This window comes from Clavelina lepadiformis, chromosome 2 (genome assembly GCF_947623445.1).
Source record: "Clavelina lepadiformis chromosome 2, kaClaLepa1.1, whole genome shotgun sequence".
Taxonomy (NCBI): domain Eukaryota; kingdom Metazoa; phylum Chordata; class Ascidiacea; order Aplousobranchia; family Clavelinidae; genus Clavelina; species Clavelina lepadiformis.
The window spans coordinates 17,307,181-17,326,775 of record NC_135241.1 but is presented as its reverse complement, the minus strand read 5'-3'; the positions used below and the strand labels follow the sequence as shown (position 1 = coordinate 17,326,775).

At 36.1% G+C, this 19,595-nt stretch overlaps 2 protein-coding genes across 3 annotated transcripts; one reads left to right on the top strand and one right to left on the bottom strand.

Annotated features, from left to right (window-relative positions):
- Positions 1-35: 35 nt before the first annotated feature.
- On the bottom strand, positions 36-3,753 carry LOC143447211 (adhesion G-protein coupled receptor G2-like). Its single transcript, XM_076947197.1, has 2 exons — positions 2,964-3,753; positions 36-2,311 (listed from the first exon to the last, which is right to left on the bottom strand). Exons 1-2 carry the CDS (start codon positions 3,007-3,009, stop codon positions 459-461), a joined length of 1,899 nt encoding a protein of 632 aa, XP_076803312.1. The 5' UTR covers positions 3,010-3,753; the 3' UTR covers positions 36-458.
- Positions 3,754-6,670: 2,917 nt separating this feature from the next.
- LOC143446026 (ras GTPase-activating protein 1-like) lies at positions 6,671-18,091 on the top strand. 2 transcript variants are annotated; one of them, XM_076945471.1, is made up of 22 exons: positions 6,675-8,084; positions 8,351-8,499; positions 8,636-8,788; positions 8,910-9,009; positions 9,142-9,254; positions 9,473-9,576; positions 9,767-9,868; positions 10,482-10,632; positions 10,869-11,080; positions 11,334-11,505; positions 11,760-11,844; positions 12,484-12,561; positions 13,704-13,861; positions 14,033-14,164; positions 14,912-15,044; positions 15,139-15,246; positions 15,362-15,556; positions 16,161-16,369; positions 16,543-16,666; positions 16,812-16,937; positions 17,080-17,205; positions 17,305-18,091. In XM_076945471.1, the coding sequence occupies exons 1-22, from the start codon at positions 7,980-7,982 to the stop codon at positions 17,392-17,394; spliced, it is 2,925 nt and encodes a 974-aa protein (XP_076801586.1). In that variant the 5' UTR covers positions 6,675-7,979; the 3' UTR covers positions 17,395-18,091. The 2 variants fall into 2 exon arrangements, 1 of the variants encoding a protein (XP_076801586.1); XR_013113881.1 differs by lacking the exons at positions 17,080-17,205; positions 17,305-18,091 and having other exon boundaries at positions 6,671-8,084; positions 16,161-16,355.
- The last annotated feature ends 1,504 nt before the right edge of the window (positions 18,092-19,595 follow it).

Genomic DNA, 19,595 nt, shown 5'->3' with positions numbered 1-19,595 from the left:
GACAGTTCGACACTGTAGATGCTGGCAAGAACTCGTAACTTTGTTTGTATTTTTAAATACTTCATAATAACAAGCTCGCTCGTGCAAAAGGATATATCTAATAAAAAAATTACGCAACAAACACTTAAAAATTGGTAAGTAATACATGTACTTTGTACTAAAAAATAAAACATTTTATTCAAGTCATCTGATTGTATTCTCAAAATTTTGGTTAAATCAACATGTAAATCTTTATCAATGTGATAACGATGTTATATATTGTGTTGTCATCATATGGGAGATGTTGCAAACATATGAGAGATAAGTAAAGGTTGGGCCAGAAAGTTTCAACACGCCCATCCCTCTCCATTGAGTCTTCTGGACCTTTTCGTATAAAATTATCTAACACAAAACACATCTGTATCGCTGAACTGTGAAGACGAGCAACTGCGTCAGATAAAAATTAAGCAAATAACATGTTATGTCAGATCTCTACTCATATTTTCTTTTAAGCGAATCGCAGCTTTACGCATTTCCTTATTTTTAATGCAAAAAATTATCAAAACAAATAAGCCCTGCAAGCCATTAATAACGCCATGAATTGACGCCAATACCACTTCGGCTCGTGGAATGTTGACCAGAAACCCAAGCACCCAAGTTATTCCCATGACTGGTAGCAGAAGGAGAGCACCACGCAAAGCAGCAACATTTTCTGACTGTTTACTAAACAAGCTTGTTTTCCTTTTTGTCATATGGCGAGGTTGAAGGTTTTTAGCGGTCAACGACAGATTTCTTACGACCCAAACAACGGATATTAATATTCCAGTATTTATGGTCAGAATCAGTCCGACGGGTACAATAATCGAAGGGGACATATCCTTGCTTATCCAGCATTGATCGTAATATTTTTGTTCGGGACCAATACAACTTATACTGCTGTGAATTTCACCTGCTACATTCCGCATGTAGCTATCAGTCATAAAACCAGCAATCGCACAAACAGCAACATACAAAAAGGGGATAATCCATCCGGATATTAACAGTTTCGTCGTTAACGATTTACCGTTAAACTTCATCACTGATTTTCGGGTTTTCATGAACAAAATAACACTTTCACTAAGCATCCACGCAACAGTACATATGGTGAAATACTGGGCAGCAACAGCAGAAATTTCACAAAAAGTTGTTGAATTTATGTCCATTTGAACGGCCACAGCAATATCGCCCATCAAGAAAAAGATGTGCATGAACATAAGCGACGCTGATATGCCAATTTCCGTCACAAATCTTTCAACAGGCAAAACTTTTCTAAAACCTACAACTGTTGCACTGGTTATAGCTAACGCAAGGATTGAGACCGCTTCTAAAATCCTGGTTGTTAACTGCAAGCTTGCCGGTATTTTAATACTTCGTACGGTAAGCATTATGGAAAATGCAGTTGTATGGTTGCAGCTGCATGTTTTCTGCAAATTGTTCCCACTGGACGACAATACTTCACAACCAAAGGTCGACCAGTCGGATAGGTTTGTGTCGTAGAAGACACATGCATAGTCTAGCTCATCGGTGATAATTTTTCTTCCTTGATCCCACAAATCTTTCACGAAATTGGACTGCACAGTAACGGTGTACTCAACAGCAACTGAGTGTTTTTGAAGAGGAGAAATATCTTCTGCCGATGTATTTTTCAACACAAAGACACTGATAATGATCGTATCAGAAACTATCATATTTTCAGTAAAATCGCTCGTTTTTTGCTTTTCAGTTTTCAAAATCTTGGGTTGTAGAAAATGTGATTGTGACATTTTTCCATGGACGACCATAATGAGACCTTCACTGGCATTTAAAGCTTGTAGAGTCGATTCTGATAAAATAACACTTTGGTCCTGATCTCTCTCCGAATCAACAAAAACCATTTGAAGTCCAGTTTCGGTATGATTTTGGAAATTTAGGTAATGATATTCTAAGGTCACATTTTCGTTTATAGTAATTATGTGTGCTGAGGTCACATTTGACTTATAAAATTTCCTAGCGTAAACCTCTGACAGCCTTTCCAAGCAAAGTATAATATCCGACAAGAACGAGCTGGTGCAGGGAAAATGATCATTATATGTTGACGAAGCATTGATGGAATGAGCTATAGTTGGAATCGTACTGACAAAGAATGAATTAGACGTTTGGTAAGACAAATCAGAAATGGTGGAAGCGATTCTCGGTTGGGTCTTGTTCTCCGTCCAAGGCGTCAATGGTCGTTCGTTGGAACCATTACAATTAGACGGCGAATAATCTCCACGATAATCTGGCGAGTCGTTGTTATTAGTGCAATTACCGCTGCCTGCACAGAAAACAATATTGAATTTCATAAATTGTTGTACAAGCAGTTATTTCGCAAACTAAACTATGCAAAACACGGTTTATTAAACAAATCACGAAAATCGTGATTTGAAATAGGCCTATTTGAAACTATTTTTCATTTAAGCAGAAACTTTAAATCATTCTTCAAATCCTTTGTAGCAAAGGCAAACACTTTGACAGGTCTATATAAACACGACTTCCAATACTGTAATTTTGTTACACTTAAGTGTTTTAAGCAATCTGTTTTCGGCTAAAATTCAACGCACTAAACAAACTGAAATCATGTGTTCTACTGGAAAAATTCTGACACGATAACCAGCACTCCAGCAAAGAGCAAATACAGATTCCCAGCGGATATACAATAGAAAGTAAGTTTTAAGTCAAAAAAAGACTTCTATTCGGCGACACAGACTAATAACGTGCGAAGTGACAAAGCAAGACATAGCTTATACGTGCAAAATAACGTTCGGTTTTTCTTTCGCTTGTGCCCATGGCTATACCGCATAGCCTATAGCCTATACTATACTGGGCCTATGTACTTTCTTACAAACATCTGCATATCACCAATTATATGTTTTACATCTCTTGGCAATGACTGACCTTATATAGGCTACTTTGCTTAAGCTACTTACCTAAGGTAGATGTCCAGAAAATACACAATATCCAAATTAATGCCATGTGTAATGTATTATAGCCTATTTGAAATACATATTGTACGTATAGCGATGGCTGCAAAAAATAACTATAAAATAGAAGTTATAGCTTGCAAGAAGTATAAAATATAATGCATCTAAAACCGAACCACCAAAAATGAAAGCAAAGTTCGTGCGTTCTTGCTTCTCATGCTTTGAAGTGTAGGCTATTATATTGTGACCTTTTCGGAAGTCATGACACGAGGACAGACGTTAGAAAAAAGTCCAAAAACAACAAAATTAAATCACGGACGACAAATTAGAAGAAAGTTTGTCGAAACTAATATTTTAGAAAAGAAATTAAAACCACTTTGCTTGAAATAAAGTCATGATCATGAAAACATGATCACAACATATTGCAATGAACTTATTATAGAATATAGGCCTAGACACTAAACTAAAATATTCTTTAAGCTAAAAACTAAATATTAGCAAATGGAAGACTTAGCAGCCCAATGTATAGTATTAAAACCTGTAGCCTACGTACCAGTGAACTATAAACTTATCTTTCTGACAAAATAAATTATTCTCCTTTAAAACTGAAACCAGATTGCAAATGGGCTTGCTGACAATAATAGAAATAATTTGATCCATTTGAGACTCTTGTCTGATGCTTTGTGTAGCCAGTATTGGCTAATCTTCACGGAAAAATAACTTTATTCAAAACCTAATTGGTTTTAAATGTGTAAAATACCGAAAAAGCCGATAGTGACAGCATCACATTTATAACCTTCTTACCTCGATCGCTTACCAACGATTAGACATTCATATCACTCCTTGCTCACCCGATTCATCTGCTTTCCGCCCATTGAAATGGTTAGAAATGCGGTAATATTTTCCCATTCGAATGGCAGGAAGTATGCCTTTCTTACCCTAGAGTAAGATCTAAATATGCATTTGGAATGGGGAGATGTTTACTTCGGCAGAAATATGGTTTGTGGGAAACCCCATTGCTGAAAGCAGGTCCATTTTAATGGGCGGAAAAATAGACGAATGGGGTTCACAAACCATACTTGTGCCGAAGTAAAATTCTCCCCATTCAAAAGGCATATGTCTTACTCTAGGGTAAGAAAAGCATACTTTCAACCATTACACTGGGAAAATATTCCCGAACTCTGGACCATTTTAATGGGCGGAAAGTAGACGGATGGGGTGCCTTGCTTGCTACTTTCGCCTTGTATGTTTCTTGTGCAAAGTTGATTATATTGCATAGGCGAGCTATTGTGGTTGTTTTGGAACATTGCATCTTCTGTAATTACATACCTGATGTCCTTCACAAGCAATAAATCAAGCTCCACCTCAAATGCAATTAACTGCTGCCTTCCAGATAACTCATTCTCACAAACCAACTCATTAAATTCGAGTCGCAATTCAAGTCAAGTCATTGACCTTTTAAAATTCAAGTCAAGTCGAGAAGCCTGTTTTGAAAGAAGTTACTCCAGTCAAATCAAGATATTTGGAAAATAAAACGTCAAATCAAGTCAATTTATATAAGCTTACGAATAAGAAACCAAGCCATACAAAAAGCAATAATAGGCTACTGTTTTTGATGTCAACAAAAATACGTTTAAAATTTTTCAAAATTTGCTTCGTTTTCCGCAGTTAGTAAGAAGTAAGAACCGTAAAATGGTAATAGATCGTGGAATGGAGGAGAAACGATCAAGGTACAGCGAATTTAAATACAAAGTTTGCACCAAGTCACCAAGGGCAAATTAGCTAGCACTAGCCAGCATACAAAATATTGGCTTAATGTAGGCCTACCATATTTTCATCGCCTAAAAAGAGGACAATTTCGCCAGCTAGTACAATGCAAATAGAGTTTTACGTTTAAAGAATTTATCACATGTTTTTGGATAACTATACGCATATGCACAAGTAATGCATTCAGCTTCAAAATCATTACGCCCTTTTCTGAAACAAGGATACTTTTGCCGCAGTTCATCAGAAAACACAGTATATTTCTTTGGCGTTATTGCTTAGCTTTATTTAGCTTTTATGGTTGTCTAAATCAAAACAATGATAACAAAAATGGTTAGACCTCATGCTGTCGCCGAAATGTCACTTGACTTAAAGGCCTCATGCCAAAAAGTCGGGATCACGTCAATTGACCGTGAACAAATTCACCGGCGACAATTGGTCGTGGTCAACTGCATGACCGGCAACAAATTGGCCGGCGACACAAATCAAACGCTACGCATTTTATTTTTATTTTTTACGCATATTAGCATTGTTGTTTATTCAAATTATATGATTAAAGTAATAATATGATTTAAGGTCAGTTGGTTCTAGGTAAATTTACGTCACGGTCAGTTGTCCCCCGGTCAGTTGTCCTCGGTGAGTTTGTTCGCGGTCAATTTCCCACGGTTAATTGTCGTGGAACCCAAAAAGTCACATAAAAATATAATTGTGTTGAAAATATAAGCAAGAAAGCACAAAATGCAAAAAAGAGGACATTTTGACATTTTTCAGTAGGCTATACTTTGAGCACAATTCATTTTTCTTTAGAAAAGAGGATATATGGTAGCCCTAAGTAACACTAATAGTAGGCTAGGCCTACAAAACTCACATCTTTGCTTTATTAATGGGCCTTGTTACATGTGAGGTTCTGTTGCAATTTTTCTGGCGCAAGTTTGAACTTAACAGACCCCAAGTTTGAACTTAACTCAACATGCGCGCATGTAAAACCACGAACTTGTCGAAACGACTAGCGGTACTTTCTTTACGGTCTGTTAAGTTCGAACTCGTGCCAGAAAAATTGCGACAGATCCTCGCATGTTAAAAGGCCCAAATGTTACAGAGAACGTCGAACAATGTTTGCAATAACAATCAAAAAGGTAGGGCTGGTAGGGCAATTTGTTGGAAAACATTTTTTAAACCAGCAATTCATCATGTTTCATGGCTACAGTAATTTTTTGGAAATAAATACAACGTCTCGCCTAAAAGTTTTGTTGAAAGTATAAGCAACTAACTCGAAATGCGAAAAAAGAAGACATTTGGGCATTTTTGAGCGTCCTCGGAGGACCATTCACTTTTCTTGAAAAAAGAAGACAAATCCTCCTAAAAGAGGACGTATGGTAGGCCTACTTAATGTCCGCAACAGATTACAGAGCCATTTCAAATATTTACTCGAGTGAAGTTAAATTTTTTAGGTAGGCTAATTTTTGAGAAAAAAACTCCAGTCAAAAATTTTGAAAAAATGATTCGAGTCGGTCTTGAGTCGAGTTACTGCCTCAAGTGATTATGGCTCTGCTGCCTGTAGTCTGTTGGTGTTAGCTCACTTGAAAATGTAGATTTATAACGAAGAATCGTGTACAAAACGCTGTGAAGAAAAAAAAAACAAGCAACTTGCATCTGACTTCATGTCTCATGTTCCTACTGGTCAAATAGGGTTTGGGGCTCCACACAAAGTTTACTTGTTTGGGATTACGTATACCATTAGCTTGTGTCCATGTCCTACTAAATAATAAAATATGGGATATGGCTACTGTAAGACATAACGTTCGTTTTGTTCATTTTACAAATACATCACAGCTTTCTTACAATTTCGTACTGGCCACTAGCCCGCGCTGTTGAACAATTTCTCAAATCCATCAATGAATTTATTTGAGTTTTTATGGGAATTGCGGTTTTGCTTTATTCTGGAAGGCTGTCGATGTAGGCTGCAGTTCATTGTGGGTTAGACATCGGCATGCAGCATAGATGTTGAATTTCGTCGTCTTCATGTTTATTTCTCTAAAATGCACCGTATTTTTTAATGGTAATATTTATATTTTTTATTCGTATGATAATATTTGACAAAATTTCATGAGTGCAATGCCAGAAAATCGAGGTGTGCAAATATGCAAAGAGTTGAATTTGTTGTGTTAGAAGCTGCACTACACTATATTTACACTATTTATGCTGTGCAGTTTTGGCAATATTTTATTATAGTCTTGAGCTTATATTGTTATAGTCGATTAACTTATAAATAGGCTATAGGTGTTCAAATTTAAATGAGGAAATAAATCATGTGCACCTGTTTCCTGTTTTCCACTGAGAAGTCAGCATTTTAGTGACAGTATGGCACCTCACAAAACCACAGACCTGAAACAAGAGTGTTTTGTTAATGCTTTGCCCACAAGTCATTGTACAGCGTGTCGACAACAGTATAGTGCTGAGAGGTATCAAACCTGAATACTTTAGGCTTATAGGCAGCTGCAAGTCAACACTTCTAATTAACCGGATACACCACAGAGCCAAATAAGCTACTACAGAGCTTATTAGCTGCCTAGTGAAGCAAGTTTTAATAAATAGTTGTACATTTAGGAAAGAATGGATTTATAAAAAATACAGATTGCAAATCACCATACTGCAACAATATTTTAAAGATATATTCTTTAAGGGTAAAGGTATGGATGTGTAATGTCTGTTTATTGGACTGTATTTCTTGTGGCCTATTTTGGCCGTGTAACTGCAGAAAAAAATAGAATATTTACCAGTACACATTACAAAAATAATTTAGATACAGATATAAGCTTAAAATTGCTGTTTTACCACAGTATTTGTGACAATGAGCTTTTGTTTTTCACTTTATTTCATTGAATGTGTTTTGGTAGAATTTTTATTATTGTTGAAGTAACAAATGAGCTTTTAGTCACCTTAACATTAATAACTTAACTTTAACTTAACTTCATTTATAACCTTAACTTATAATGTGCTTTTTTCCTGTTTGGAAGATAGGCAATTGAAAGATTTAAGATTGTCTGTTCGCACCTACTTGTTAGCCTAGTAGCCTCTACTTCAATCTATTTGTTTTTAGATTGCACTCACATTATAGAACTTATTTTAGTAGTAAACTAAAGCAAAATGTTGTTTGATGCGATATAAGCAAATCTTGCTTGAAGTAAGCATATAAGTGATGTTTAACTTATATACTATTAAGTGCAATAGTAATTAGCATTAGAAGAATCTTCAAGCATGCCACACGGTATGATGGCTTCACAGTATAATCAAATGGAATCTCAGTATGACCAGATTGGATCATCACAGTACAACCAAATGGCTACAGCACAGTATAGCCAGGTAAAACTATGTTATGTCATAATAATCTGTAATACATCTTAAGTATATCGTAGTTTACTACTTTTTTTATTGATAACTTACTCTGTAACACATGGAGTGTTATTCCTGTATACTGTGATTTGGTATGTCAACGATATATATGATCTTACAAATTCATAAGTTGAATGATTAGTCATTAAAATTAGTAAATAATTACATTAGACACTTTAATGTCCTGTCAAGTCTAAATTTGATACAAAGCTACAATTGTATCATTGTGTACTTAGTGGCACAGTAGTATTGGAAGTGATAACTTTGACGATGGTGAAGGGTCTTTTGACCATGAAGTACATGAAGATGAACTAGTTGCCATGATGAGTGGAAGTCATGAGTTTTCTGTGGACGGTGATCATCTGGATATACCACCACAACAGTGGTAAGTTTACTATTATTCCAGTAATAGAACTACGCATCCTGGACTGAATGTTGTCTCCGTATTATACTGAATTGAATAAAGTTATTTGGTTATGTATTTCAGCATTCTTTGTAATAATGATAAGTAATATTTTTAGTTGGTATCATGGAAAATTAGATCGACGAATTGCAGAAGAACGACTGCTTGAAGTTAATGTACCGGGATGTTTTCTTGTCCGAGAGAGTGAACGTAAGTCCGGCTCCTATGTACTTTCATTCCTGAGTGAAAATAGTGGAACAACCCATTTTCGGTAAGCCAAAGGCTTGATTTTTCTAGAAGTTCATAATTTTGATGCTATCAAAGGTCAATATATATAACTCAGTCAATAGTCTGAGTCTGTCTGGATTAATATTAGGGTCTTTGGTTGGTAGGATTGTTTCTGTCTGTGGGGATTTCTACATTGGAGGGCGACAATTTGAATCGCTAGAACAGCTAGTTGCATACTACATGTTTAGATCTTGTCTGCTTGAGGTAACTTTTAAATTAAAATATCTTGGATAGTTGCAATGAAAAGCTCACTAGTTTTTGTTTCATTTTAAATTCTTTGAGAATTCATAAAGCATGTTTTTCTTTTGTTAGAGGTGACCAATTTATATTTTTTAGGGTGAAGTGTTGCAACAAACGGTCGCTCCACCTGAGCCCGTTGATGATAGAAGAAGAGTCCAAGCAATTCTGCCATACCAAAGATATCCAGATGCTGATAATGATGAGATTTCGTGAGTTAAACTGCAGTTTTATCGTGTTATTACATGCTATGACATTAGTGTATTTACCGTTACCCAAAAGAGAAGTAATTGTTAGATTTTACAAGCGGTGAATTTTCCTACTTAATTTCGAATTGTTTGGAAACTTAGAAGTTTTACTTTACAATATCCGTATATGTTTAGTGATTTATGAACCATAATGTATAGTTGACATATTTATAATCTTGCAGGTTCGAAAAAGACGATATCTTTATTGTTCATAATGAATGGATGGATGGCAAGTGGCTGTGGGTGACTTCACTAAGAACAAATGAAAGTGGATGTGTGTTTAGAGGTGAGCTTTATTGCTCATAATATGACTTGTATATTTTGTATGTTTAACATCTAAAATTTCGGCAGTAACAATTTGCAGCTCTTTCATATCCAAGTTTTATAAGGCAGTTTCATAGAGTGAAAGCTTGTAGCCTAGTCCCTTGATGTTTGTTTTGGTTTACATGCCCACCATTCTCATTGGTTTTTCTTAGATTTGGTTCGTGATGTGGCAAGGGATATAGACCCACACGAAGGAAAAGAATGGTTTCATGCTAACATCAGCAAAGAAGAAGCTTATAATTTATTGTCTGCAGGTTAAAGATTCAATATTTCTCTTTGTGATGTAATCATTGGACAGTCTTTTTTAGTGTTGTTGTGCTAGTTTTACTGAAAATCTAAATATTTTTTTAACTAGCGTTCGGTATGACTAATAGCAAAACTATCAGAAATTGGTAACCACTAATTTTTTGATTGGTTTAATGTACATACCGTATGGTTTGTTCTTGTGGTCTTAAAGAAGTTACTTTAAGAAGTTCTTATTTTTATTTTTCCACTATTCGTCAGCTGAAATTGTTTGGTGATAAATGATAAATATTTTAATGAGATTACCACCAAGTACAATCTCTTATATGTGAGGGCCTATGTGAATCGTGTTTACCTCATTTATGGTTGAAGTTGTTTTATTAAGTACCTTCCATTGCAGAGATGTTTGTTTCACATTATTGGTAGTTGACGTAAAGCTGCATTTGCAGCTACTACTTAACTTATTATAATTAGTTGAAGCTAATTTTATTGACATTAATCATTATTTCTAAACGTTGCTAGTTAGGCTCGTTGCATGTTTGTTGACGTGCTTACACGTATACAATTTCCCAGGGTTTGTGACTTATCATAAATTGATGTATATGTATTGTTTACATTGTGTAGTTAATCGCAATGGAAGTTACTTGATTCGGGAAAGTGATTCTACTCCTGGTGATTATGTCCTTTATTTCTTCACGAAAAACAAAATACAGCGATTTAAAATTCATCGCAAGAGCTATAACAGATTTGAAATGGGTGGTCGTTCATATGAAAGGTTGGCTTTTTGATTTTTTTCTTTCATATGTTTTGAATAAAACCAGTGTAAAACTGAATTTTTTTACAGGCATGCATGCCTTGAAGGTAATCTTGTTACGTTATTTGGTGCAAAATACCTTTGAAAATTATTAATTCTCACTTCCTCTTCTTGTTGTATTAGTCTGTTTGACTTGGGTATTACTAAACTATTTCAAGTGTTTTAATATTCACAACTGTTATTGTTTATATATTAAGCATTGATGACATAGTTGATCACTATATTCATGAACAAATTCTGGAAGGGCAAACTCTTACACAGGCGGTACCAAAAACAGCTGACATAAGTAGGCAGTGTCATGTTGACATTTATGAAACACTGTCCAGGGCTACTGCATCAGATCAGCTTGGTTCAAGAGCAATTATAAATGAGCCAGGTGTTTTGAAGAAAGGACAACTTTACAAGAAAGGTGGGTGTGTTTGCATGTAGTAATGAAGTGTCACATTTCACGTATTGCACATGCTTCTAAGGAGAAATACTCATTTTGCTGTCTCGGCATGTGAGTTGTGCGTGTTGAGGTATCAAGGTTCTATCTTCATGTAGCTTTTATACCACCTGCGTCATTGTAACCGCACCAATTTTCTTTCGACAAAGATGACTTTTTTAACTTCATCAACCTTAGTCCAATGAAAATATACTTAATGCTTAAAATATTTTGATAGGCATGGGCAAACGAGGCCACGACATGAAAAAATGGAAGTCAATGTTTTTTGTTTTACATGGAGAAAAGCAGCATTTATATTATTTTGAACATGAAAAGAAAACAAAGCCAAAAGGGCTAATTGACCTCAGCTATGGAGCAGTGTATCCTGTTCATGAAAGCTATTTTGGCCGGTATGTGGTTAAAAGCTGATAATTAATCAATGTTGGCCAAGCTGACATAGACTTGGGAAAAATTTGTATTGGGTTGTTAGTTGACCATAATTATATAGTAGTTGCAGCCAACTGACTGATTTCCAGGAAAGCAAGTAATTTGCTGTTTCTCTTAAATTTGTTGCCTTTTAATACCACCATGCTTTTCATTGGCAATTAAAGAATTTGTACTATGTTGTTGTTTTTTGTTAATGACCACATTGTTTATATTACAGGCCACATTGTTTTCAAATTGTGATCAGGGCCCTCAATGAAGTAACTTCATCATATTTTTGTGCTGACTCTTCAGATGTAGCGCAGGTAATAACACAGCTTTTTAGCTTTAACACACATTTACACTTTATCAGCTGATGTGTAAATCCTAATTAAAGTTGCATACAATCTGCTGACCTGTTATAAAATTTATTTATAGGCTTTTAAAGTTGATAAATAAAACTACCATCACGTATACACTATTTATATAATACAAGTGCACTGTTAGCTGTGTATCTGACTTTGTGTGTTCACTGTTGTGTTATTTCTGCTTGAAGTTGCTGCCATTTCAGGATATGGTTGGACTTTCTGTGAATTTGCATTATATATGCCTGGTCATTTTTCTCTCTTACATGCGCCTGACTTTGACGATTTTAGTTTATATATACAATAATTTGCAACATGCTTGATCAAGTTTCTCTCAAGTACTCCACCAATCTGCCCTTACGGCACCAAAGCTGTTTAGTATTCTTAAAAGCTTTGTGTTTCCTGTTGGGTTTAGTTAGGCCTCAGTTGTTTGGCTGGTTATGTTTGGCTTTTCTTTTTTATGTCCCTTATTGTGATTAATTTACGTATTTCATTGCAATTAAGCTATTCAAATTACAACTTTTGTAGGTAAACTTTATCAGATAAATACAAAGATAAAATATATTGCAACTAAACTAGACAAATATTTTGTATGTGCAGGATTGGATGAAATTGCTACGAGCAAATTGCGCCAAACCGAATCGTCAACCACTGCCAAAGCCAAACAGTGCTCGTCAGGTAGTATTTGCATAAGCTTGTTTGGTGGCAGGTTTAAGATAGGAATGGAGAAAAGCTTTCACGTTATGAATAATTCATAGCTTTAAGTCTACGTGACTCTTGGTTATGACAAACGGGTTGTATATATATACCATTTAACTTTATTGGTTATTGTAGCCTGATATGCACACTTTTTAATGAATGTTTAGATATTGAGTCGTAGCATAACTGGCACTATAAGGATCCGGTTGGTGCATGGTCATTGGTAGGGCATATTTCAAAAAATTTTGATTGTTCTTGTTAGAAACGTCTGTGTAAATTTTTGTTTCTCAGCAATTTTGTGGAATGACTCATTTTCAAAGGGCACTCTTAGTTATTGGATTTGCCTAATAGTTCCTCATATCTAAGAACATAATTTCCGTTTTAGACCTCTTTTTCCATATGGCTGGTGATTTCAGGGCTTAAATTGTTGTACTACACGTTCCTTAATGAGACTGTGGTTGTTTTTAATATTTAGTATCACGATCATTCTTGTAATTTGTCGGATTAAGTTATGTTAAAATTTGTTTCTAAAACAAACATTCTGTGACTTATGAACGTGCGTGTGATAATATGTGAACTATTGTCACGTTTAAAATGGTTTGTGGCAGAAATGAAACCAGTACCCTATTTGGTACATTTTTGGCTTGAATTCTTACTCATAAAAGATATGCATCCAATCCATCCATGTATGCCAGTCTACGCCAACAGTGATATAATAGTATTATACTAACAGCACATAATGTGTTATTGTAATACATATATATACATTGAACTATTGTCTGTTTTTTAAGTTTGGCTGTGTTTAATTCATCAGTATGTGATCATTTTTCTTAAATCATGAGGTATAATTTGCACTTGTAATTGATCCATAGTTACGGTACTACATTCTCACGGTCCGCATAGAATGAATTACTATGCAATTAACATTGATTGCATTTGATTGCAAGTAGTTTGTCATTTGGGTAATGCTTATGTACAGTTTTTTGTTGCAACAACATCTGTGCCATTTTACTTTGTGTGTTACTTTGTTTACCAACTTATAAATTTTTGTGCATCACTAGTGGATGGTTCTAGTGTGATGAAAACTTTTGCCTTATTGCTGTTCACCATTACTAATACAGGTCAGAAGCCTTCATGTCACGATAGAGGCAGCACACAAGCTGGTCAGCAGGACAACGTGCAGGCCATACTGTACTCTCTCTTTAAACACAGTACATGTTGGACGTACCAAAGTGAAGGAAGGCCTGAAGCCTGTTTGGACAGAAGAGTTCATTTTTGAGTGAGTAGGCTGTTGGTCTTGTGACATAAGTATGATATATGGTATTACGAACATCTTATTAATGAAATCGAATTCTGCTGTTATGTTCACTGGTCCACGGTAACATGTATTAAAAGTTTGTGCTCATTTAAATTTCATTGTAAGCTCATGTTGTTGTTTAATCTTATACAGTGACATTCCACCTGATGTTGATTCCATTACTGTTGGAGTGCATAATGCAGCCAAGCGATCAAAACATTCCAGTATCGGTGAAGTGTCCGTTCATTTCAGGAAACTGAGCACTGGAAAGACAGTCGATGAATGGTAAGTCTTGTGATTAGTTTTGATGCGATTGTCTTCAAACAAACATCTTTAACTTATCTAATCTAGGATATTACTGCAATGAATAATACCAAAAAACATTTACCATGGGTTCTATTGTTATTATGTTTATTGTTGTGATTGTAATATAATAGTTAGAATCTGCCCTTCTTGAATAATATGCTTGTAGAGATGGCATAGGGTTGTTTGCATATGGTGCTGTCTACTTACTGTCGGAGTGCTGGTCAATATTATAAAAACATTTCTTAGAATTGGTTGTTGGTGTTGCCACTAATATTATTGTGCAGTAGGGAGCCATGGGTATGTTTTTTGGTAAATGCCGACAGCCTGCTGTCCAAATGCTGAGTGCTTGAATGAAGTTTTGGTATTTTGAAGAGTGCAAACCAGTAGTTCCTTATATTGAAGTCTGATGCCATTTTTCTGATATTATTTATACCATGTGTGTTCTTTTTAATTGCTGCAACGAGGTAGTTCAATTAACTACTTTTAGGCTCTGTCCTTTGTGTCGTATGCATTTCCTATCCTACTTAGTCATACCCATGGTGTTGTTGATCAGTTAGCGAGCATGAATAATAATAACCTGCATAACTGCAGATTGTTACTATTTTTGTCTAACAGTTTTTAAACAAAGACTTTGCAAGGCGTTGGCCTTCTGACAGTTATTGAACCTTTGCTTGGAAGTTATGACATGTCATAGCTTTGCAATAATGTCTAGTTTTGTTTACTTAGGTATAGTTTAGTGCCATCTTCCACTGGAAGTATTGTGAGCGCCTCATCAACCTCTTGTGGTTCTGTCCGAGTGCGTGCAAGGTATTGCAATGAACTTATCATGCCTGCAGAGGAATACAATTTGCTTAAAGACGTAAGTCTCACGTTGCCTCATCTTTTGAAAATTTTTGATCATTTTTTAATCATAAACATGATTATAATAAGCTTTTTGTGCATTTTACTTGCAGCTTGTTACTACCGATATGACTGTGGTTTGTGCATTGGCTCAAGTATGTGGCCAGGATAGAACTGTGCTTGCCAGCGTATTATTAAGAACTTTTCGCCAGTCTAAAAGTGTGAGTCTGTTCCTGACCTGAGTTTATTTTCTAAGTAAAAGTAAGATGTTTCCACTACATCTGAAAAATGGAATAATTTCATTTTAGTTAAATCTAAACTGAAATTATTTGTAAGGAAACCGATTTAATCTTGAGCTTAAATGAACGAGAAATACGCTGCAAAGATTCTGAACCAGGCACCTTATTTCGAGCCACCACCCTTGCTTCAACTATCATGGAACAATACATGAGAGCAACCTGCCCTAGCTTTGTTTCTCTTGCTTTAAAGGACGTGGTCAAACAAATCGTGGAAAGTGGTCAGTCTTGTGAGGTTAGTTTGGTAAATATGCACTGTTGACTGGTCAGACTGTTAACAGCCAAGTTAACTGGTCTCCCCAGTGATTAGTTGTGAAACCTCCAACTAACTTCGTGTTCCAAATGCATTAAGTTTGATGCGTGTCTTTCACTCATATTATTGTGAACTTAAAAATACATTATCGTTGTTGTCAAATGAACAGTGTTGGATGTGTGTTTAAACTTTATGGAACCGAACTGTGCCAAAAAATAATTATTTTTATAAGCACTTGAAATGTCATTTCTGATGCCCTTTATCCAAACAACCGGTAGCGTTGTCGGCTCGGAAGTGGACAGGTTCGAGCGCTGGGCTAGCAATAATGCGGCATGAATTCGATGTCCAGTGGCGCTACTATTTTAAAGCTATTGGGCAATGTATTAACAACGCTTGCTCTCATTGTTGGTACTGACTCGGGCAATACAATAAATAAAAATTTAAAAAAAAACAAATAAAAAATATGTGTGAATCGGAACTTGCACAAAAGCTGGCTCCGTAACCGGGGATCGAGTGATGATGAATCATTCTCAGTCCGAGGATAAAGATTATGGTACCATATCAACAAGAAGTGTTTTTTTTTCAGCTAAATCCAGCAAAACTACAAAATGGCGAAGAAAAAGAGATTGCTGTAAATAAAGAAACCTTACTCGGTTATCTCAGGGCGGTACTTGCGTCAATCCTCGTCAGTCAGTCGATATTCCCCAAAGAACTGCGTTATGTGTTTGGCCATCTGCAACACTGTGTATCCCAAAGGTGGCCAGATGATCCTTTGGTGAAAGTGCGTGTAGTAAGGTATTTTGCGACAATCTTACAACTTACTCAGTGTAGTTATATGAAGTGATGTGTTAATGTGTCAAAGGCAAAGTGATGTGTCAATGGCATGCTACTATTAATTTCTTCTCGTATCCAAGTAGAAAATAATGCTACAGATATTGCGAAAGTTTAGTGATTTTTATCATCTTTAGTGGATTCATGTTCTTACGGCTTATATGCCCCGCCATTATTAATCCTAAGATGTTCAACATGATTTCCGACACGCCATCGCCAACAGCTGCCAGAAGTCTCTTGCTTGTTGCCAAGTCAATACAGGTTACAGAGCGACCTTTGTGTTGTGCATTTACTCCTATGTATATAATTTCATGTATCATCAATGTGTTTTGTTTTCTCAATCACTTTCGCTATCAAGCCGGTCAATATTTTCTGTCTGTCAACATTAACCTATCAATAATCGTAGAATCTCGCTAACCTTGTGGAATTCGGAGCAAAAGAGTACTACATGGAAGGTGTCAATTCTTTTATCGTGGAAAATAAACCAAAAATTGTCCACTTTATAGAAGAGCTGGGAAATCGCAACATTCCGGTTAGTCATACATCACCACAAGTGATCAAATTCGCCACGTAAACGTGCGCTGAAACGTTTCATTTAATCCTCTTTGGTGTACTTGACATTGACATTGACATTCAGCTTTTCTGGTTGGTCTTACTGTGATTTACATTTACAGCCTTCAAGCGGGAGGCACGTTGCTGACCGGTATGGTGCGAAGTTGGATATCACAAGGGATTTGGCCTCCCTTTATCAAATATGCAAAGAGCATTTATCAGAACTTCAAGCACTTTCGAACAAAGAGGTGCCTTGTTAGGAAATTATTAGGAATAAAAATACCACGTTTGAGCTGACTTTGCATTGGTAATTCTGTGGTAGTTTACTATTTTTTCTCTACTTTCAGTCATCATTGAAAAGACTTCTCGGTGTCATAGAGTTGTTGAACAAGCAACAAACGGCCTACCAGCAGCGTCTGAGGCAACAAGATAGATAGGTCCGATTGAAATTTTCTTTTCAAGGCCATGCTTTTCGTCAACGAGTTTAGCATTTTACCCCACTTGCTTGCCAGGTTCCCAGGGATTTCAGTCGTACTTAACGTTTCAATAGATGTGTACTTTCGTGTGCCAGTTGCATTTGCCGTCGCCTTGGCCTGTGTTGTCCATAGTGTACAACACTTTTGTATCGTGTTTAAATGCAGTATCCATGTAGTAGTAAGCAGATCCTGTGCCTATTATGCTCCTGTGTATCTTTATTTAACCTTGCCAAACAGTGTTAGTGATATATTTTATACGTTGCGTCCATAGCTTATTTGCATGAGCTGTTTGTTAACTGCAGTCACTTATCAAATGCCTAAACTAGACTTCTGTATTTTAAACGAAAACGCTTTTCCGAATAATATATATGGTCGCAAGAATTTTTTCTCCAAAATGGGCAACAAAAATATTTTTTTCTATTTTGGATACTGTGAATATGTGTCTAAATCTAATCGTGGCCAAATGTTCAACTATATCACAGTTCAAGGCGTTAATATTCTTCAAGACATTCCACGTAAACCACCGCTTTTGGCAACAATTTTTTGCTGCATGTACTCGCCTATTTGTGTTTCTCTTTCCTGTCACAGCATATCGTGTCTTACACATAGATCATTTCATTTGTCAAGAATTGGTAAGCATCAGCGTTTGTATCTCAAATTTTATGGTCTGATGGCAATCGCATAGGTTTTCTCAGCAAGTAAAGGCAGAAGCACTCGCACGGTTCCAGCTTGATAATTTCTTTTTTTTCTTTGATAATTCAATCAAGAAATTTCTTGATAACATTAACCGTAAAACTAATTGGTCTGGCCTTTAACGTCACCTTTAAAAAATTCTTAGACCAATCAAAAGTCAGAACGGTCGGTGCTTGTTTTTGCCTGGGAATTCCCTATAGCAGATGGCGTGCTAAAAACTTTAGGGCGTTTGCATAAGCTACTGCTACAGGACCAATCAGAGGCCAGCATGGACAATGTAGGAATAAGACTACTCTACCAAATGGCGCTTAAGAAACTTCCAGGTTGCATATTTAGATTAGCCTAAAATGTAGCAAAAATTGATGAATTTCGACTTTATAGCCAAGAATTGTAGTCTTGAGTTTAACAGGCTATTGCAAAAGCTGGAGAAATGTGATTTTATGAGATAATAGCCTACGGCATACCCGTACTAAAACCACACGCAAAATTTCAGGGACACCCATGCGGGATCCTGTTAGGAATTGCAATTTCACTTGTATTGTATGACAAAGAAGGAAATTGGCCTTTTTTACAAGGGTTTTCGGCTCCTTAATTTGCCTTGCTTGCAAGTTAAAGAGCTTCTTACAAGTTTGTGGATAAATGACGTTAATTTATACGCTGTTTTCCTTGCCTAACCATAATTAATGTTTTGCCCTAAACTTATCGGTGATAATTAAGTCGGAGGCGATGGTTTTCTTTTGGACTGTAGCATTCATTCTAGTTCTGTTGTGAGAATAAAAGCTTTTCTGTTTTAACGCTGCGGCGCTCGGTAGGTTATCAAGGTGCACGTTCTTCCTAGTTAGTACGAGTTGTCCCGAGCGTACTTTTATTGAACAAGGCAGATGGCTAAAAACCAACTTGTATTGTCGTGCTGCAATACTATAGCACTACTCTGTCGAATACGAGCAGTTAACATGTACAAATATAAGTTATATAGTATATACGATCAACAAATGCCAGCCATACAATCATACAATTAGTGCAAACGCAATTAAAGCGATATGTCCAAGTGGTGGCAACTAGTTCACCGCGTGGTAGCGATGTGGCTGCCACAACGCAAAGTTTTTAATCATAACTCAGTCATTAAATGCAATAAAATTGTGGGATGCAGGATCTCCCTAGAGTAAAGGGTGATTCTGGTGTTCAAGCTCTTGGTATAATAATATAATTCAGCAAAGATTTTTCAAAAAAATCCTTCACTCAGTAATCAACTTGTAAAAATTTTGGGGCTCGTCCGGAAACTATTTTTATTGAGGTCGATAAACCAAAATGGCGTCCAAGTTGCTGCGGAAAGTAAGCAAATAAAAAGTGTGCCAAACATATAGAGTTACAGTAGATGATAAACAAAAGTGGACTGAAGTTTTTAATGGCTGAAGGTGGTGGACGAGAGGGAGAAACGATGGTTTGCACTGCTTAAGACAAAGCAAGAA

Bases quoted from the DNA above. Each gene is read 5' to 3' on its own strand.
- LOC143446026 (XM_076945471.1), top strand. From the start codon at position 7,980: ATGCCACACGGTATGATGGCTTCACAGTATAATCAAATGGAATCTCAG. The intron at 11,081-11,333 runs GTGGGTGTGTTT...ATATTTTGATAG, and splicing joins AGGACAACTTTACAAGAAAG to GCATGGGCAAACGAGGCCAC. The intron at 16,938-17,079 runs GTTAGTCATACA...TTACATTTACAG, and splicing joins TGGGAAATCGCAACATTCCG to CCTTCAAGCGGGAGGCACGT.
- LOC143447211 (XM_076947197.1), bottom strand. From the start codon at position 3,009: ATGGCATTAATTTGGATATTGTGTATTTTCTGGACATCTACCTTAG. The intron at 2,312-2,963 runs GTAAGTAGCTTA...TTTTCTGTGCAG, and splicing joins TTTCTGGACATCTACCTTAG to GCAGCGGTAATTGCACTAAT.